General features: G+C 43.6%; 1 protein-coding gene across 1 annotated transcript in view; it reads right to left on the reverse strand.

Moving 5' to 3' along the window:
- EIF2AK3 (eukaryotic translation initiation factor 2 alpha kinase 3) overlaps positions 1-15,636 on the reverse strand; it is a 42,456-nt gene extending 26,820 nt beyond the window's left edge. Inside the window, exons 1-2 of the mRNA XM_041403058.1 lie at positions 15,243-15,636; positions 8,531-8,660 (exon numbers count right to left, since the gene is read on the reverse strand). Coding sequence (XP_041258992.1) covers positions 8,531-8,660; positions 15,243-15,505 — 393 coding nt within the window. The 5' untranslated portion in view covers positions 15,506-15,636. The remainder of the gene's footprint in view (positions 1-8,530; positions 8,661-15,242) is intronic.
- Between the last annotated feature and the right edge of the window lie 6,593 nt (positions 15,637-22,229).

Consider the following 22,229-nt stretch of genomic DNA (forward strand, 5'->3'; position numbering starts at 1 on the left):
TTATTCCTGCTCTGTCCTCCCCTGAAGGGCCATAAAGGAAATCTGAGGAACTGCAGTGTGCTAACTAGACCACCCCAGCTTCAAAAGAGATCAGGAACCCAATACTGTTTGCTGTGCAATCACACAGACCCTTCCTCTGAAGACAAGCAAACTGAAATACCACAGTTACTTTAATCACAGTCAAACAAGACTTGGGGTTTTGAGATACAGAGATGCCAGCCTGCTCTGCTGCCATGGTAACAGACTTTTAAAAACTGTTCTCCTTAATAATAATAAAAAAACCCAACTGCACAGTGCTTTAAGAAAGACTTTATTTTGACATTATTCCATCCCCCTCTTTTACATGGCAAGTTTTATTAATAAGACTGCAAGTCTTCTGAAACTTAAGAGCAGTGCTTTCTGAGACAAACCAGTGCTGCTGCTACCGAGCCCATCACAGAGCTCCCTGAGACTAACAGCACCTAAAGGAGTGGATTAGTGCAAAAAAAATTACCCAAAGCCTTGCTTTTCCAGAAACCGGCCCTACACAGTTCATCAGCCATGGTAAAACTTGTATTTGGTTTGCAAGGCAAGGCTTTAGTAGTGGGGGCTACAGGAGTGGGAAGAACCCCACACTGGAGCAGGGGAAGAATGTGAGAGGTTCTCCTCTGAGGAGGAGGAAGTGGCAGACAACGTGTGATGAACTTACTGCAGCCTCCATGCCCCATCCCCCTGCACCACTCTGGGGTGGAGGGAGAGAAAATCAGGCTGAAGTTAAGCCTGGGAAGAAGGGAGGGGTAGAGGAAGGTGTTCTTCAGATTTGGTTTTATTTCTCCTTATCCTACTCTGGTTTTATTGGTAATAAAACTGGTTTCCTTGAGTCAAGTTTGCTTTGTCCATGATGGTGTCTGGTGAATGATCTCTCCTTGCCCTTATCTTGACCCACAAGCCTTTTCAACAGATTTTTCTCTCCCCCGTCCAGCTGAGAAGGGATGTGACAGAGTGGCTTTGGTGGGCACCTGGCATCCATGCAGGGACAATAGCAGAAGCTTCTTGTGGCACTTAAGGAGACCAGGATTTAAACTGATCTCTGCTGGACCCTGTGTATTTCTTCCTTTGGACCTGCACAGACAGGATGGTTTTGCAGATAAGGACACAGAGTCAGAAACTAAGACACAGAGGAAGGAACTCCTACAGGAAAAGAGCCCGATACAAGAGAACAGAACATGGCACATCACAGTCTCCTCTTTCAAGGATGCAAAGAAAGAGTGCACGAAACATGCAGCGAGTCTGACAAAGATTAATAGTTACCTCCTTATGGAGTATAAAGTCCAGAAGAAATTAGGAAATGAGATGTCAGTGGCTGTGCTGCTAGAGGAATGATTTGCTAAACTGTCTAAATGCTTAACCCTCGAAATGGACCCTTCTTTATATAGACAAAGATACAGCCTGAAAGTTAAAAAAGGCTCTAGGGCAGAATAAATTACTTTATGTATATTGGGCAGCTGAATTCTAACTAACCATTACCTGAAACTAGTATTTGTCTAGGTACTAGAGTTGATCCATTTTAGTATTTGTAAACACCAGAACTGCTAAACAGCCAATATAAAACATGCAGTGGGCCATATGCAATTGAATTACAAGCATTCTTCCTGCCCTTATCTAGACCAGGAGGTGAATGGTCCAGAGCACAAGATTTGCAAGAAATGACTGAGGGAACTGCAGTTAGTTAGCCTGGAAAAAAAAAGGAGGCTCAGGGAAGACCTTATCACTCCCTACAACTACCTGAATGGAAGTTTTAGCCAGGTGAGAGGAGTCAATCTCTTTTCCCAAGAAACAAGCAACAGGACAAGAAGGAATGGGCTCCAGTTCCATCAGGGAAGGTTTAGACTGGCTGTAAGGAAAACTTTCTTCACTGAAGGGATGGAAGAGGCTGCCCAGGGCAATGGGGGAGTCACCATCCCTGGGGAGATGTAAAAGTCTTGTGGATGTACCACTTCAGGATGTGGTTTAGTGATGACCTTGGCAATGCAGGGTTAACACTTGGACTCTGTAATTCTGTAATCTTAGAGGTGTATCCCAACCTAAACTATTCTGTTATTCTACTATAAAGAGAATAAAAAACCAGAGACAATGGGGAGGGTAAAAAGCCTTTCCAATACTTGGAGCATTTTGACTATGGCTGGGAGCATGAGATCAAAGTTGGTTGTACACAGAGCGATTGAAGAACTTTCCTGCCTCTGCTCAAGGCAGAGCATCACCCGAGGACTGCTCTCAGAGCTTTGGTATCACACAAGGCACAATATCCTATTCTGTAGCTGCTCACATGTCCCTAAAGGAAGCTGTCGTCCTCCAAAGCGTCCTTAGAGCAGTGAAAGGACACGTGTCAGCACTTCCTCAGGGCTTTGGGTGCTAACTCCAAGGGCCAGCAAGGCAGCCATCAAGCTGCAGCTACAGAAGTCTTTTGGGTTTTTTAACTGAACAGGACACCAAACTAAGAGGACTGAAGATGTGCAGTTTGGATAAATACATAACATCACTTGTCTAAGCAACAGCCCTGCTTGTGATAATGGTATGATGGTGCTGCATCACACTGACCACCAGCTCACCCTCAGGCAGCCGTCAGCAATTCCCCTTTTCCTTAAGTTTACCATTTTCTAGTAAAAAGTTGGGTGTGCTTCCCATAAAAGCACAGCTTCCAGCTATCAGGGTACTTTAAAACAATTAGTCTTTTGCAGATGACTTTTTGTCCACTAAACAACATTAGAAGTTTATTTTCAGGAAAAGTGTAAATTATGTTTTAGTTTCATCAAGAAAGCAACAAAAATCTGTACTCAGAAATCCACAGGTCTCTCTATTGAAGTTTTCCAAGCCTGTCACCTCTTCATGCACACATTTGTGTGTTTCCAGCAACAGGACTGAAAAGAACCACTTGTGCCATCAGGAATGCTAATACATCCATGCAGTTAAAGAATAGTCACGTCCATTCTCTTCCTGCAAAAGACAGGCTCCACTCCCCTTGATGGCCCTAATAAGCCTTCTCTGCCTCAACTGCAATTAGAATTTATCTTCCTTTGAAGTACAATTCTGGACACTCACTTCTTATTCATTATGAGCGTTTCCAGGACCATTTAAGACACTAATCTGTCTCTCTCTACCCGCAGGCAACACCGGAATCACATTTCCTTCCCCTGCAGTGGAATGGAGATGGCAGCTGATTCCCTGTCACGGGATATCTTCGTACACAGTTTTCTCAGTTTTAAACTGGTCACCTCCAACCTTCAACAACAAAACGACTGTTATCAATCCCCACATCTTGTATTTCATTTAGCACAGTTTAATTTCAGGTCTGTTATAGAAAACCTGTGTGACTGAGAACCAGCTGATGTGCCAGTCTTTCTCTGCAGGAATGACACCTCCAACTATCTAAGCATCTGGTGGTTCTACACGTCTCAGTGGTACACAAAAATAAAGGTCACTACAGGACACTAGAATACTCTTCCAGACAACTAAAATGATAGCAGTTTACCTACAAGGAAACATATTTTCCCCAGGTTAGTCACCTCAATAACCAGACCACTGATTTACACTCTGCCTGCTTGAGAAGAGTGGCAATTCAGTGCTTTACATCTGCTCAAAATGTATTACAGCCAGAAAGTAATTTTACAAATTTTCTTTTTTGTTGAGTAGAATTGTCCTTTAAAAACCTTTTGTACACACTCAAATACCTCAGAGACCCAACCTGCTATTCCATGTATATGAAAGTCTGACTCTCCTGAGAGCTGCCTGGATGGTGCAAGGAGACTCTTCCAAGTGCTAAACAGGAAAGATTGTTTCTGTTGCTGGCTGTCCCATTCCAGATGTTTTAAGATGCACCCAAGATTAAGAGTTAAAATTACTAACAGTGAACTAGACAGAGGCATTAATTTTTAAGCAGAATTCAGAACAATGACATTTTCTCAGAAGCATCTCTTTTTTGTTTGGCCAGTGAATGTTAGCAGAGTCAGTAAAATTTTATACATGATTAATATAAATTCGTGATATTCATCACTGCACTTAACAGCTGCTATAATAACCTCTTCAGTGAAAACACTCAAGTGTCTGACAGTCTTAAGTGTTCCCCACCCATATCCAAGACAAACACTATCAGCTTTTCCTTGGATGGTATTTACAGACAGTGACTCAACCGAAAAATAACTATAATAGAAAGCCATGAGCCAGACAAACACATAAGTTTTATTCAAACTAATAAAATACTGCCCTAAGTGGTTGGTGAAACTTTCCTAGTTCTTTTAAAGACACTTAAATGATTTACCCTCCCTGAACCTCTGGGAGGGCACATAACAGAATTCACAGTTCAAGCCCCTCAAAGAGCATTTTGACTTCTTGCCTTGCCCTGATCCATTTCAGTGTGGATTTTGTATTTTCTTCTATTCCAGAGTGTAAGAGGTCAAAGGATGGGAATTGCTGAGTTTCCTCCTGTGTTCCCAAAGCAACCCAAAACAGATCTGGGCTCTTTTCTGGCTTGTCTGGGCACAGACGTTGCCTTATCCAAAATACAGCAATGTGCAGGCAAGTCAGTACCTCAAAGTGAGTCCCAGGTGTCTGGACACTTCACAGCGGAATTCTGTATTACTTTTGGGAAACCAAAGCACTGAAAATTTGGAAGGGTTAATGATGCAGATAAAGGGAGGGGAAAAGAAAGAAGATACACTCATATTGTACATTAAATGCAGTCACTAGTGGAGTTTTTTGAGATTCAAAATCCTTTTCCAACTCACTGCTCTAAGCAAAAAAGGAACAATCTGCTCAAAGTCTCTATGGGTTCACTTCACCAACAATTCAGTGAGTTTTCAGATGACTTCAGTATAAAACTTCCTCACCTCTTCAGATTTCTCTGGAGAAAAAACCATAATACTAGGCTATTCCATAAAAATATGCCACTTCTATGTCCAAAAAAGATGACACAGATGTCTAAGTTTGTAGAAAAGTTGGTTTTATGTGGCTATCACAATAAAAAGATATATTTATGTTTATATATCTCTATATACATACATACACATAATGAAATACAAAGGTCATGACAGTCTTTATTGGAATAAGGATGTTGACAGATTTGGTGACATAGCATAATCACATTATTCCATTTTTCCAGGATACAATGGTATGTTTACTCTGCTATAAATGTCAGCCTTGTGAGCTGAAACTGATTTTGTCCCATGATCTTTAATGTCTCAAATAAGGAAATAAGATGCTTACTTAGGGATTAGTCTGTAACAGCCCAAGCCTACCAGGTACTTGATTATTGAGTCCATCCCAGTGTAGCCTCTGCCCAGAGCACTGAAACAACTCTGATTGGTGCCCATTAAGTAATTTAGTATAAAGCTTGCAGGTAGAAGAATTAATCATCCTCATCAGCAAACTATGTGCTATGAACCTTTCCCACTGCTTCTGAAGCAGTTCTCTCACTATAATTAAGCATCATTATTTCAACACGCTGCTACTCCCAGAAGTATTCTTTTCTAAGTATGGACAGTGTATTAATTACAAACCCAAATTTTAAAGAGCAAAGTGTTTTTATTAAAATTAAGCTCCCTTTTAGAAAAGCTGTGATTCAATGACTTTACTGTGAATTTAATCAGGCAATCTTTATGTGCAGGTAACAGGAACACTTGGAGTTGTAACCAGGCTTTTATAGAGAAAGGTTTTCCATTTTAAAACAATGGATAGGGAAACAGTTTTTAAATTCTCACACACAAGCTTGAACTGCAGAGTCAACTTTTCAGCATTGGCACCACAACCATGATTTGTTTATGTTGGAGCTCAGAGCCAAGGAAAGAATTTTAGCATTTTAGCTATCCAGACACACAATTAGTACTTCAGCAGCCTTTCCTTTCTAATTGATCTGGTTCACATGACAAATGATGAACATCTCACTTGTCAGTGTCTTAAGCAGTAGTTTCAAGATCTGAAGCGTTTGACAGAGCTGCTGGAACATTTGAAATTTCACTGCCTCACTTTCCTAATTAACACACGAGCTCCAGACAGCCAGGTTGACATTTTATAGTTAGGTAAAGGAAGTTAACTACAGCTCTGTTAAACACTGAAAGTTTGAAGATCTAAAGTCTATTCTTAAAAGGCACTTGGAAATTAAATTCATGCTTTTGCCTCAGGACTTGAAACTACAGTTCATTATAGTCACACTTGAGATAGTTTAAAAAAACCCTCATCAAAACAATTAAGACCCAGCAGAACACACCTTCCTTGCTCTGAAAGAACACAAATCTTTGTCACTGCAAGTGTAACACAAAGTTTCTCACCTACCATTTCCTGCAAGAAGATGTAATTTAACAACTTATGTAATGTTACTGCTTTATGATGAATACTGTGGTTGCTAGCACAGAAACCTTTGCTGCTTCAAAAATGCAGGAAGAGGAAGGAAAAGCCTCAAGACTCAGTTTGAGAGAATAAAACTCAACAGGTCACATGCCCACATCAGTATTTTTGACCCAAACCAGAATTTTCCAGCAATTTGAATGAGGTTAATTACTCAAATAGGTATATAGATTCACTGCATGAAGTCTTTCAGCTGATTACTGACAGCAGATTAAACATTTAAATGCAGTTTATTCAGAGTATTCATCACTTTTCATCATGTTTCTTGTTAAATTCTGTCTTAACAGCATTTGTTTACATGACAGTAAGAAGTCTAAAAAGGCCCATATTCATAACACTTAACAGCTTCTAAAAGGCCAAAATGACCTTTTCCTTCCAAAATTAGTTATCTCATAGGCTCTGCATCATAACTGCCAAAATCCCTCAGTGTCTTTGGCCACAGCTGTAGAAATGAAACTATCTGAAAGCCTATCTGAAAGTCCAACTTCCTCTATCCATAACAAAAGCTCTTTAAAAATGTATTTTTATGACTGCCACAACCTACTGACTTGTAATCACAGAAGGGAATTAAACACCACATGGACAAACTACAATTTTTGTTGTCTAAACCCCAACCTTTCATTTCTACAGTCATACCATATTGGAAAAATATCAAAACCCTGGACAGACAGTTGAGTGACAAAATCTATATTTGCAAAAACACTTCTATCATTAGAAAAGCTTGCACTCCCAAAATCTTTAAAAACCTGGGCTTGTGACTTAACTTGTAGTGAAAAAACAAAGTTATATTTGCACAGATTTCAAATGTGTGCTTTTCATAACCACTGGTTCTGTTTTCATGTGGTCATCAGAAACTATTTGCAGCAACAGGTAACAGACCAGTATTTTATATATCTACATTTGTGAAGGATCACACAATCATTGACATCTTCCACCTCACAGAGCTCTTTACAGTTCTCCTGTATTCTTTTCAATGTTCTTAAACAATTCAGTGCTCTTGAACATATTTTGGGGGGAAAGTTCTTCTTTCCTACAGTGTTTTTGCTAAACCACAAAAATACACCTGAACAAATCTCACAAAGCTGCACCCATAAATAAAATTCTCTCTCAGAAACAAAGGAACTTGAGTAAACATTCATATTACTTCTGCAACCTGAGATACTCATTAGCAGCTCTCATACTTACATTCCCACAGCAACAGACCACATCTTTCCTTTGCCTTCTTTACACCAAAACAAAGGTCATGACAAATAGCAACAAAGAACCACAAGCAGGAAAGTCATGCAGTCTGAATAATCCTGAACCCAACTTTCATTATCTGATGCTCATTGTGCAAAAGCATGATACAGGACTGGTCATCAAATCCCACCATCCCTGACAGGGAAGGACTGTGTACTTCTGTGGTGTGTTATCATGCCAAATTACCTCTTTGCTGGGGTTTTTATTCCTCCTAATTCTAGGAGAGAATGAATCAGAGATCTCCCCAGTGCAGGAAAAGAAAAAAAAGGGAAAAAAAAACTTCCTTCTAATTTTTAGCTCAGTTCATTGAAACTGATGGTGGCCAATAGCACCAAACAAAGAAACTAAACTCTACATTTTCTTCTTACAGTTCATCAGCAAGAAGTGATGCAACCCTCTACCACTCAGTACTTCAGGGTGACCTTCAGCACTCTGTTTAATTGCTAACACATTCTATTTCACAGGCAGCCTGCTTATCTAGTATAAAACACCCCAAACAATCCTTTGTTCATTTATTAAGTCACAAGGACTTTTGCTTTTCTTGAGGGAAAAAAAAGGCCAGTACTTGCCAAGACATAGTCTAGTAATACGAGGCAGATGATCCTTTCATTTGCTTGAAATTACAAGTAACTTGTTTTCAATCAGCAATTACACACAATTCCCCAACTCAGTTACATCATCTAGTTTGATAGTTATCAAATACGTCAACCTCAAGGCTGAAATGCTGACACACTCCAGTTTGAAATGGCAACATGATGGAAGCACTCAAAACCAAAAGTTTAGAATAGTACTGACAAAGTTTTGTAAGTGTTTGCTCCATTATTTAACATCTACCAAACAGGGAGGAAGCTGCATTCCTTTTATTACAGACAACTCCATTTTAAAATATTTAGTCAGGAAAGAAATGAAGCCTTACCTCTGGTTTACTGAGGCTGGATGACACAAGAGAACCTGATCCCACATCCAGATCCCACTGTTTCCTCCCACTGTTTTCTGGATCCAGTGCAGCAATTCGTCCATCCAAAGTACTGATAATTACTAGAGATCTGCAAGATGGAAACATTCACAGTCAGAACTACAGCAGGGTGGGCTTCCCCTATTAGCTGACTTTTATGCTCAGTAAAATCCAACTCCTACCCTTAAGTTAAGTCTCTATATTCTGCAGAAAAGCAATTCAACTGGGTAGCTCTACCAGACCAGCAAAAGAGGAGAAGAGCTGAATTCTCTGGCTGGATGTCAGAAACTAATTTCCATGTTGTAAGACACTTTTAGAGTTCAGATTCAGGGGAAGGCAGTTGACTTTTTGCTCTTGCCTGCAGATGTTACCACAACAATACTGAATGAGATCATCTTTTTGGAGATATTTATACAAACAGTATGGATCCCACTTCTTCCAATCCCTTCCAGACTGAGCTTTAAATACATTCTTTCAAAACAACCTCAACCTGAAACTATTAGCCCAACCAACCAAGATGCAAGAAATATTAAATTGCAGCGAAGTTTTCAATGATTTTGGATTAAACATCAAATTTCTGGGATATTTTGTAAGTCTCTGAATAAAACAAGTCCCTCCAAAGGCACACACAGGCCACTACAAACAACCTCCAACACCTGCAGAACACAAGGAAACGAAACTGGGTTTTTCAGCTTAGGCTTTTTTAGCCTGATGTCTGGGGATACAGGGCCATGGCAGGCTGGCTGCAGATTTTCACGGTGCCTGAAGCTCCTCAGTTTCAGTAAATCTTGTTTCTTACAGAGCCATACAATTAGAATAAGCATTTCTGGTTGGGCTAGAGTGCCAGCATTAAAATAAACAAACAAACAAAATAAACAACACATCAGAGACAAAGCACTGACAAGGCATTTCTGAAAGGCCTTTTTTTTTCCTTGAAGATTGTTTCTCTCTGACCTGAAAAAGCTGAGATTGTGTTGTCAGTTTGGCTTGCAGCAGCTCACCAATCTTCAAAGGCAGAGGGAGCAGAACTTGATCACTTTACAGGCTGCTTGCACCGAGGGGGGCTGGATCTAGTGACCCAGAAGGACCTTTATAGTCACTGATTTCAATGAGAATAAGAAACTGTGCAAATAAAGTGATGGGGAGATTAACCAGTTTCAGGTGAGGGTGAAAGGGTAGAAGGCTGGTAGTGCACACACAGACATGGATATTAATCTTTACTTTAAACAATAAGGGACAATAAATTACTGTGTAGAATATATTCACTTCTCCAAAGTTAATGGTGTAGTAACAAGGAATTTAGGGAAGAAATCTTGGGGGTTATTAGTTTGCTTTAAGGAAGGAAAAACTGAAATCATGATCTAAAAACATGTTCAGGGAGAGTGGCCCATGACATCACCCCTAACAAAGGTCATGTAAAACATGGCCATTTTACATGTTAAAGTAACCCACACAATTTACAGGATTTTATAATGCTTACAGCACTACACTACTAATAAAGAGAAAAATAAAGGATCTTTAACCTGTTCCAAAAATGCCATAGCAGCTCCTACTTCTGAAGGTGGCCAAGCATCAAATTCCTCCAAAAGTTAAGTTTAAGAAACTGTTAGAAAAATACCAATTGTGCAAATATTTGCACAGTAGAAGACCTAAGTTTTTATAAGCTGATTACAAACGCTTTTTTCAACTGCACAGAAATGTAGACTGGGTTAATAATAAACCAGATTGCAGGAGATTGACTATTTTCAAGTACTGTAAACAAGTGCTCACACACTAAAGGCCTTGGACACATATTTAACACAATCTGTTTGCTTTATGGTAAAGCAATTTATCTGAAACCCTCTAGCATTGCATAAGAAAATATTATTCCAAGTGAGTCTACTTAAATTTTATGTTGATCCTCCTGACAACTAGGTTATAAAAAGAGGTAGAAATACAGCTAGAATGAAGGGAATTTTGGCAGCCATACTGCAGAGAAGACAAATCCTAAAATCACACTGTGAAATGTTTTCTTCCCGTGTGCTCCCATTGTTTTCCTTTATTTAATTCTTCCTCTTTGACTTCTCCCTCAAGTAACAAATGTTTCATGTCTTTGTATCTTACATTTCTGTATTATCTTTCCCCACAAGATGCAAACCTCAAGCTTCCCTAGGAGTTACCTCGCTATTTAAGGCTCTCCACCACCACTCAAGAGGGCGGTTTTGGAATTTGTACCTGCACCCAGACCTGCAGCCACCCAAAGGGTGCTGTAACCACACTTCAGTTTTAAGTTTAGCTGATTAGGAAAGAGGAGGGGAGTGTGGGGAACCTTTGTGCCAGCAGCACAAAGCAGCACTTGGAGGAACTGGTTTAACTAACCACTTCTGCACACTGTAAAAATCCTGGCTTTTCTTGGGTGCAGTGGCACTCAGGGTTAGTCCCCAGCTGGAGAATGGACTTTGTTTCACCTACTGAGCACACACGTCCTTGAGACAGAGGAACAGAACCAGCCCAGCTATATCTAAATCTTAGGTGTGGCTACCTTTAGAACTGGAACTAGGTGCAAGAAAAACATCCATTTCTCTCTGCTTTTTAAATAACTAATTCATTTTGAAGTAAATAGTCACATTTCTGGTTCCAATTTCATCTTGCTCCTCAGCGATACCACATACCAGGAAAAAAGAGCTAAAACTCCTCACTCTTCTGATAAAATCCTTCATTCCTTACTCTATTTGTCTATGAGTTAAATTCTTAATACCTGTTCTCTGATGGACTCCAGTAAGTTAAAACCCCAGCATTTGAGCTCTTATTGGTGTAAGAGCTGAAATTTGTGCCCAACACTCTCTCTGGTGTTACACTTTCTCACTGTCAGATTTTCCCTTCCCTTTCTCTGTGAGATTCCAGTGCTTGCAGCTTTGTGTACTGGGAGCATCAAGTGGTGACAAGAGATCTTTCTGTTGCGCAGGTAGTCTAGTCAAGTACTAAATTCATACATTATGATAAAAGCAAGAAAATATTTCAGAGCTTAAAAACAAACAGGCAGGTGACTTGCTTTTTGTCAGTCCACAGTGCCACTGTGGGCTTACTGCAGTGTATTATGGAAATTCTTACATTAAATTCACAGAAACACAAAAAGAATACAGCCAGAGTTCCAGAATAGAGTCCTTTCAGCCACCTGTTTGTCAGCCTTTGCTGGCTCAAGATGTCAGGGCTGCAATTCCTGTAATTCCATCGCATTAAACTGTAAAAGTGTATTTTTGATGCGTCTTTGGGCCAACTGATTGACAAACTAAAAGCAAAAGGAACTCCTGACTCAGTTTCTATTTTGGTTAGGCCTGATAAACTCTTATTCTCTGAAAAACAGCACCTTATTGCTGGCTAGGGTACAGCTGAAAGACTGCCTCGACCAAAGATGTTCCAGGAACACACAGGTTTTCTGAGAACACTACCAAACCATGTTCCCTTCTGAGAAGGGAAAACACAAAATATTACCCAGCTTAAGGTCAAAAGTCACAACTGTAACACCAAGGAAGTGAGGAGGATAGAGACAAACAGCATCAAGGCTGTGTCAATACTTGTTGACAGTAAATCGCAGACTATACCAGGGAGTGAATCACATCACAGGGATACAAAAGAAAGAAAAAAACCAAACCTATGAACAATATCACAAAATTATACTTCAATAGTCTCCACAAGCCTGGGCCAGAACAAAAAAAATATACAAAAAGAAATAACTCAAAATTAGGCAGTCACTTAAATCCCGGAATCCATCACTTGAAAAATAATCATCAACAAGATGAAGACCTGCACTTCTCCTTGCCTTGAGCTGCTGGTCCAGAATATATTGTGATGGAGGAGAAGAAAATCCCTTCTGGGCCCTTACAGATGGCCAACAGCAGGATTAAAGCAAGGGGCCAGTTCATGCAGCACAAAGATATCAGTAATTGCAGCAGCTGGCAGAGAACAAGCTAATGTTGTGCAGTGAGATTTTATTTGTCACTATGAAAGCACATCTGGACACATTTCTCTGACCCCAACCATCTAAAAACAGCCTCTATGGCTGAATGAAAATGATTTCTTACCAGTTCCTATCCTCTTTTGCTCACAGACAGGAACTTGTTATTCCAGGGCAGTGATAATGTCCCCCCCTTTAGATTATGCAAAATATCCACTGCAAACTTCCACATAAATTGACAAAAGGCCAGTCCTGGGCCTTGAAACCTTTGTCAGTATCCCACAATAATCACAGCCCACTTTGGGACATCAAGAAGCCTGAGCACAGCTACCTTAAAGAAGTGAATGTGTGATTTACCCACAAACAAAAGGGCTAAGATAGCAAGGGCAGTTGTAAACAGGACAGGGGAGGAACAATTCTTTAGTTCACCTACACCCTTCCACTGCACCAAACTTTGCATTTATTCAAGTAAGTTGTTTTTGTTAGAAAAACAAAGCAGAACTCATCGTCATCGTGGTACATTTTAGCACTGTTCCTGTTTCAGTTTAAAAGAATCATCAAACCCTCAAAAGTCCATTGGGACATTGCAGATATCGCTGTTTGTTAAATTTGAACTCTAAGCTTGAACTCTAATTCCAACAGCAAACCCTGCATGTCTGTATGTAAAGAGCACAGTAAATCACTAATCCTCCTATTTTCTTTCAGAAAAACAAAATAAACCTTCAAACCAAGATGATTATATTCATTTGCCTACAGCAAAGACAGTTGGGGTTTTGGTTTTGTTCTTTTTTTTCCAGATTATATTGACCTCTGTATTGCCTGTGTATTGCTGAAGAACAATTAGCTGAGTGGAAATCTCAGAAACACAGATTAAAAAAATAAATGCACACAAACACTATGGCCAGGCAGCCATTCTATTTTTATTTGATGACAGCAAATCTGTTCCTACATACTAATCAATTACAGAGCAGCTACATTTAATCTCAGGCTTAATTTACTACATTGAACATCTTTAGTGTATTCTATTTAGCTCTAGAAGGCATACAGAAAATATATTTTTAAAATTTTCCTAGACTAAATAAACAAGGTCCTATCAAAAACTGAATACAGTAGAATTACAATAAACCAGGTGGTATTTTGATCACCTGATACACAGAATAATGATCCTGTTGCTAACTGGTGAGACTGTCCTCCAAGAAAACAGGGTGCCAAGTTATCAGCCGGTTTCTTGTTTTAAGTGAATGCTTTGGGCTATTCATTTTCATGTTTTCAAATACAGCAGGCATTTAGTCATCCTTTAAACTCTGGCTGTGGCTTATCATCTCTTCGTTAACAGCCAATTCAGAAACAGACTGGAATCAGCTCAGTAACATTTCTGCACTTGAGTCATTCATCCAAGCCTTCCTTTTGCCGGAGCTTCTTGCCACACGCAGTTATTAAGAATTTTATTTCCCCTTCTTATATCATGAAACTTGTTCATCAGTTTGCCTGGCATGTTTGGCTTCCCCTCAGGCACACGCCAGTGTCTGCGCTGAAGAGACAATTAAGTACTCAGGGGGAACCGCATTTTCTTTACAACAAAACGATGACAGAAAAGGACAGCGTGCTCTGAACAACTGAGAGAGCACTGAGCGAGCTGCGGGTATTGGGAGGAGTTTAGACTCCAGATGCTTTAGGGTCTCCTTCCCGCAGGCACAGAACTGGGACCAAGGCAAGGAAGGGATCGAGACGCGGTATCAGCAGGGTAAGCAGACGGGCCAGATGTGACATAGCGTGACATCCGGCAGCTTGTTTGTCTAAGAACTAAGACACGCTTTCTCCTTGCTAACAACGGCGTAAAGAACAAGCACCTCAGCGCTGGTGAGGTCCCGAAGTTCCTTTTCCTCATTGTCACTGCCTCCTCCTCGCTCCAGCCCGTCCATCCCTGTAGCAGTACTCCAGCCCCAGCACGGGACTCATCCCTTCCACCCCTTCTCCCTGCACCTCTCCTCCGGCCCTGGGACACTTCCACGCGTGTCCCACAGTCCAGCCCCACGCACCAGCCTGCGACACCCTTATTTCACCGCTTCCCAAGCACCATTCTGTCTACGATCACCCTACAAACACAACTCTGCCTCCTCCCCTCTTCCCCCTCTCGACCCATCCCAGCGCTATTCCCGTCCAAGGCCACTCCTGCACGGTCCCCTCCCCACACACGACCCCCGGGACGCCGCAGCCCTTTTCCCACGCACTGCCCCCTCCCCAACACTCCCAGGTGCTGATTCCTGGTCTGGACACACTCGCGTCCCCCGCAGCACTCCTGGGCACGGCACCCTTCTCCCTGAGGCGCTGAGCCCCACACGGAGCCGAGCCCCTTCCCCAGCACCTCCCCTGACCCCCACCCCAGTCCCAGACACCCTTCAACAGTCCCAGACACTGGGGGTCCCCATCCCAATCACTGATACTCCCCCTAACCAGACCCAGACACTGATTCCCGGCACTCCTCAGCCTCCCCAGGCACTGACCCCACCTCAGCCGCCTCACACCGACACCCACGCGGTCACTGACCCCCAGCCAGCCACCGAGCCCCCTGAGGAACCCCAGACCCGACAGCCATCCCAGGCACCAACACACTGCCCAACCAGCCCCAGGCACGACCCTCACCCCAGACACCGACCCCGCACTCTCACCCGGGCACTGAACCCCCTCTCCAGCCCCGGGCACTGATCCACACCCCAGTCACCGCCCTCTCCCGCTCACCTGCTGCCGGTCCGGGCCTCTCCGCTGCCCTCAGCGTCCGGCTCTGCGGGCCCCGCAGGGGCCACACCGCCCTCATCGTCCTCCACTGTCACGTCCGCGGAACCAGCGGGTAGAGCGGCGGGAGCGGCGGCCGCCCCCAGCCCGAACGCGGCCTCCACAGCCGCGGCATCGCTCGGCGGCGGCTCCGGGCCGCCCGCCGCTACACCGAGCAGCACCAGCAACGCGAAGGCGGCCAGAGCGCTGCGGCCCCGCGGCCCCCGCATGGAGGGGCCCGGCTCGCCCGCCGCCGCCACCCGTTAGGACATGAACGTCGCTGTCGCCGCTGTCGCCGCCACAGAATGGGCGCCCACCGCGCGCGCAGCCCTGCCCGCCGCGCCACGCCCGCCCGCCACGTACCGGCACCCCGCGCGCACCCGCCCCTGCGAGGCGGACACGCACCCCATTGGTCGGCCCCCACGCCGCTCAGCCCGTCGCTTCCTTTTGATTGGCGCGTCCAGCGGCGGGAGGCGGGGAGGAGCTGGGTGTTTGTCAACAGAGCCCGCCGGGCCAATCGGAGCCACGCCGCTCTCTCCCCCTCCTCTACCGCCGCGCCGGCCAATCGGCGAGCGCATGATTCACCGGCCCGCTCGCCGATTGGCTGCCGGCCGGCGCGCGGGCGGCGCGGCCCCGCCCCTTCCTCGGCCGGGCTGGAGACGTGGCTGTTCCTCGGCGCCGGCAGGGCGGGGCCAGCGGCGCGCACCACCCGGCGCGGGGGGGAGGCGGGCGCAGAGAGTGCCTCCCCCCAGCCCGGAGCGGAATGGAGCCGTCGGGCGGGAAGCGGGCCGTGAGGGAGGGAGCGCCCGGCGGCGTCGAGGGAAGGGTGGGCACGGCGCTGGGTGCCCCGGGGCTGTTCGGACAGACGTGGGACTCGGCCAGCTCAGAGGTCTTGTCCAGCCGAATTGATTCTGTCATTCGGTGGTGCCCCCCGGGCTGTTGTGGGGTACAGGTAACCCTGATAGCGAAATCGGCCCTGTGCTGACCCCAGGTGACCTCACCTTTCTGAGGGCTTTCTGTGCCCCCCGCCCCAGCACACACAGCCCCGGCACTTTGGCTAGGTGTGGTAGCAGCCCCACAAAGCCCCTGTGGTACCTTAAAGTGGTGTTCTGTGAAAAACACCAATCACTTGTTTTTAAATGTTTAATAGTAATAAAATGGTTATAAAAATAGCAATATAATTAGAGTAATAAAAATTTGGACAATTTGGATTAGGACAATATGAGACAATAAGAACAAAGAATTATGGACAGTCCAGGTACCTCTTTCTGGCAAAATAAGCCCGACAAAGGACCCACATTAACAGAGGATTAGTCCTTAAAAACAATAGCCTGTTGCGTGTTCATACACCTCATACAGGATGCATAAATTCCATTCAAACAAAGGATTCCGTCTGGTCAGTGTCAACTTCTTCCTCTCAATCCTAATGGCATCTTCAGGGCTGAGTGAGGCGGGAAAAAGTTAGTTTCTTCTGATAATAGAGCAATAAATTATTTTTCTCTGAAAGATTTAGGTGTCATGTGGCTGCTATCTGGTGTGGGTACCTCGTTCCTTTCTTTAAAAAAATATTCCACATCCGTAGTTTCTATTTTAACATTATGTTATAACCTAAACCTACATTTAACACGCTACTTAAGAAAAATAATACAGCATAACTTTCTAACACAACAACACACATAATATTCATTTTAATATTTGCCAAAAGCCAATCCTAAAATACGCATTTTTCACACCTCCACGTGTTCACAGATCTCTCCTGGGAAATTGTGAACGCCCCATCCCTGGAAGTGTTCCAGGCCAGGCTGGATGGGGCTCTGAGGATCCTGGGCCAGTGGAAGGTGTCCCTGCCCATGGCAGGGGCTGGAACGAGGTGGTCTTTGAGGTCCCTTCCTACCTCTGTCATTCTGTGAGTCTCTGTTTATGGCATACTTGGTATAAATGATATATATGATATATAATTGCCCCCTTCAGGATTAGTTTTCCCCCAGTTTTTTCCCAGACCCAGTTTGCCACATTTTGAAGAACAGTCCTTTGTCATGCTGATGGTACCAGCCGACTGATGGGGATGTCATCTGCAAATTGGATTAGGGCTGATTTTGTGTTTACTTCCAAATGACTAATGAAAATATTGATTACGTATGTGTGTAGTACAGCACACAGGATCCTGGAGGGTCCTATGAGATGTAGCCTTATTCAATAGTGATTTATAACCACTTATTAAAAAATAATCTCTGTGACCAGTGTTTAATGCGTTCTTCAGTGATGCTTTATTACCCTGTTTAATTAAAATATTGTGCAGTTCTAAGTAAAAATGCTTTTAAAAGTTTATTACAGCTTTCTTTCCTTTCAGAGGAAATTGAAATATTTGTTGTTTCTTAGAAGCACGAAATGAGATTTCTATTAGACCTCTGACTGGCATTACTAATTCTTTAATGAGTGACATAACACCCTTTTTTGGTGTTTATCCAGAACATTATCCACAGATATGATGTTATTAAATCTACATTTCCTCCATATCATGCAGCCTCCTTTCCTGAGGACAGGCACCAACCTGGCACTTTTTTAGCCTCCTAGAATTGCCCTGGTCAATCAAGGTTCAATAAAGAGGAATGTCAACACACAAGGGGTCTCTGCAGTCAGCTGTTTCCAACCTCCTGGGCCCCAGTTATCCCTGGAAGCCAAGAGCTCCATTGGTCACTAATGCACTGAAATGAATCACACCACTGTCCAGTGACCCCCCACACTGGTATCTTCCTGCTTCTTTACAAACATAGATGATAAATGTTCAATGAACACTTCTGCATTGCTATTGACATTTTAATCATGTCCATCTAGTAATGGGCCTGTACCATTCACTTCTAGGGTTTTCTGGGATTTAGCCTTGCCAGCTATGGATTTTCTTTGATGTGCTTCACTTCCAATAACTACTCTGCTTCTCACAGCTTCTCATTTATACCAACACTTTCTTATTTCCTGCTTTCTCCATTTTGGCTATTTCTTTTTGAATTTTACACTCTCCAGTCCATTAATGAAACAAGAGCTGTCAATGTTTTTTCTCTCTTGAAGTTGTGGCTCTTTGGTTGCCCAATGAATTCTTTAAAAAGAGCTCATTAATTGTCATTTTTAAACTTATACCTAGATTTTTTCTTCCTGCTTGCACTCTTATTTTCTGATGATTTGAAAATGCAGCTCTTTTAGAGCACCAGGTGTATGCAAACCCAGGCCACAAACACTGCTCCCCAGCCAACCACTGAGTTGCAATCCAGGGATCTTTGTTTGGGTTTTTTTACTTCCTTCATTATAACAAAGTCCAAAAGAATTTACCCTGTGCCACATGCCAAATGGCACATATCATTTTTAGTAACTTAAATGACATTTTATTACTGTACCCATATGGTCTTGTGCTACTATTTTCTTTATTTAGAGAACTCCTCTCTCTCGACTGTCTACCCGTTTATATGTTTATAAAGAGTAATCAAATTCCTTGTTTCTCTAGGCAAACCAAGCCAAATAAAAGCCAAAGGCTTTTATTCTTCCCTTACACATTTGGCTCTCTGCTCTAACTTGCCCTCCCCTGCACCTGTCTCCATTTAAATTCATTTTTCTTGCATAGTGATGTTTTGAACAGTCACACTGAAGGGCAAATTTAGTTAAATTTTAAACTCCATTATATTCCTAGACAACGAATAAAAGCTGATTCCTTGCCATGCTTTCTACAGTAACTTATCTCTTGTCCCACCAGTTATTTAAGGGACTCAGAGACATAACCACAGACCCCAGAAACTTCCAGAACATCGGGATATGTCACGACTAGACTTGCCCTTGTACCTTTGCGCTGGGTCATGAAGGTTTATTACGTTTAAGGCAGAACAACAGCCACCCGCTGCAAGCGTCCCTCTCACACCCATGAGCACGACCTCATTCCCTCGCGTTCCCTCCCACCCCCGCCCCAGAGCAGCAGCCTTCCAATCGCAGCCTTTTATTTTGGGGAGGATCTGGCGCTTCTCACCAGAGAACACGTTTCCTTCTAGACTCCTCCTAGATTCCGTGGCGCCGAGGAATCATGAATAATAATCAGAATGCAAAAGCTCTTATTTTTCTTGTTTTGGAAACATTTCTCCAAGGGATGGACAACGTTATTCTCGAATCCTTATGACAAACGTGGCAGTACAGCCCTATAATTTTCTCTCTGTATTAAAAAATTTTGCCAACAAAACCAAACTTCCTGCTTTTTGCAAAGCATGACTCACATCCTCCATTCTGTTTTGACTGACTGACATAAGAGATCTATTTCAGTCATATGACAATAACTTTGAATCTGACTAGCCACTTATGTGGAAATCAAAGCCTGTTCTTGCAGGATGGATGGATGTTAACAGGAATGGTGTTTTACATAATTCCACTGAAGATCTGCCTGCTTTTCCCGAATAACTTGCTCCTGGAAGAGCGAGGCACGGCAGTGAAAGCCCAGCGTGCCACCTCGTGGCTGCCCTGTGCCCAGGGCTGTTCCTAGCGCCTCCCTTTTCCGGGAGAATCCAGACCTTCCAAAATCTGCATGTGTTGTATATCAAACCAGAGACAAGCAGGGAGGCCGGTGTTATTCAGAGGAAATGTCACTGAACTGGAGTTTGCAGGATAAAAAATTAGGTCGCAGGAATGTAAATTGCAGGGATGTGACAAGCTTGGAGTTGTGCTGCCAACCAGAGAGTTTGTCTGGGAAATTCTCCATCTTCCACTTGGTTTTACCAGTGTGTTGGTGAAGTTTTACTGTCATGGGTCTTGGATTTCAGCTGTTTTGTGCCTAATCAATGAGGGAGGAGTAGTTAATTGGATCAACACATCTGCCACCCAGAGGGGCTGTGCCTTCACCAGGATTTCACTCAGGTTAGAATGCACTTTTCCAGCTGGTTTAGGGTGGGCTACGCCTTCAATGGAAGATGGTTCCACAACCTTCCCTCTCCCACCTGATAGATCTTGCTGCCTTCCTCAGGAAAGGTCAAGGAAAACTGACCTTGATTTTTTTGGTTGCTTTACCTTTCAGAAAGAGCAGGTCTCTGCCAGCACTTGGTAAGCAATGAACCATAAGGTGGGAATCCTCTTTTTTCTTTTTCTTTATTTTTTTTCCCCCTTTTCTCCAGTCTTAGACCAGGGCAGCTTAAGCCACTTACAAAACTCCCTTTCAGAGAGATATATTAAGTTTGGCTGACCCAGTTCAACCTCACTCACCTGGCAAGAAGAAACTGCCTTTTCTTGCCTGCCTGGCACAGGGTGATAGGAATGCCAGCACCAGCATAAACTATTCCCAGGCTGCGTGTGGATGGTGACTGAAGGCAGTGAGGAGCGGGCTCTTCCCTTTTTGTCAACAGCAAGCTGTTATCTCAGCTACCATGTAATTTTCCTACCATGTAATTTCAGCCTCAGATGCAGAATTCAGCACCCGGAGTCACGCAGTCGCCCCGGCAGCCTGAAAGGCTGAGCTGCTGCTTTGTGGTTTTTGTGGGGGTTAACACCTCCTGGTTGCCGTTTGACAGGTGGAATGTCTGTTCAGAGCAGGTTCAAACACCTCCTGGCACTGAAGCACACGGGGTGAGAGTTGGCTCCTGGAGAAGCTTTGACATGGGACAAAACCAGGCTTGTACAAAAAGACTTTGAGCTGTTTGCAAACAGAGCTGGTTGTTGCTGAAATTCACACAAGATCCGTATCCAAAATGCCCAATACCAATTTTTAGTGCACAGGCAAGGCTCTGCACAGCATAAATGAAAGATTTTCTGCTTTCAGTGGAGCTGTAACTCACCGACAGATTCAGATAAATTGCTAACAGAAAAGTCATTATCTAGAAGTGGAAATGTTTGTTTCCCCAGGCACTGCAAGATGTTTTTCAAGCCAAAGCTATCAGCCGTTGCTGTGAGGGTACAACAGCTTTATCACCCCACACTTCTGCACTAACACTCCCCACAACAGTGGGACTTGAGAGAAGCCCAAGATGGGCTTCCTGGGTCAGCGTAAAACCCTAGTGACTGTTCTTCATTTCAGTCAAATACTTAGGATACGGAACAGAATAATCACAGAATCATGGAGTGGCCTGGGTTGGAAAAGACCTTGAAGATCATCTGTTTTCAACCCCCTGCTGTGGGCAGACACCTTCCACTAGACTAAGTTGCTCAGAGCTCCTTCCAACCTAGCTTTAAACTCCGGGGCAGCGACAGCTTCTCTGGGCAACCTGTTCCAATGCTTCACCACCCTCACAGTAAATTTTTTCCCTTAATATTTAATCTAAACCTACTGTCAGTTTAACACCATTCCCCCTTGTCCTGTCACTACATGCTCTTGTAATGTCTCCCAGAGCTCAGTCAGCTGCTCCTTCAGTTTTACCCTTGTTGCATCATGGAAGAGCGCAGTGCTTGGGTCTGAGTCCCTCTGAATATATATCCCACTAGATGTGTGTATTTACCCTGTAAAATGGGTAACTTGCAGGAAAAATCGTTGCCAGCTGGCAGAAACCACTGAACCACTGCAAAGAATCACGTGCTGCTCTTAACAGCGAGTCACCTGCTCTGTACAGAAAGGTAAGGCCTCACCGAGATGAGATAAGCCCGGGCAATGATAATAGAGTCTTTGTCGAAATCCCACCCCATTGTTCAAGGGCTGATGTGCCGGCCCAGGGAGAACAAAAGGAAATGTTTCTAGTCCTTGAAAATCACAGCAGAATCAGGGGTTGGCAGCAAAAGCAAGCCAGTCACACAGAATTTAAAAAGAGAAGTCAGCGGCAGCTTTTTTGTTGAGCAAATAAAAAGATTATTCTCTGTGAATTGTGGCCTGACCTTGGAGTGAGTGGTAAAGGGGTAAATACCTGCAATTCTCATCCATCTTTGTGGGATTGCAGCTGGAAAGAAACTGAGGTGCTTGTGAATGGTCCTAATGCGGCTCACAGGAGTGAAAATGCCGCTGTGGAG

Source organism: Onychostruthus taczanowskii, unplaced genomic scaffold, assembly GCF_017590055.1.
Source record: "Onychostruthus taczanowskii isolate IOZ18803 unplaced genomic scaffold, ASM1759005v1 scaffold2, whole genome shotgun sequence".
Taxonomy (NCBI): domain Eukaryota; kingdom Metazoa; phylum Chordata; class Aves; order Passeriformes; family Passeridae; genus Onychostruthus; species Onychostruthus taczanowskii.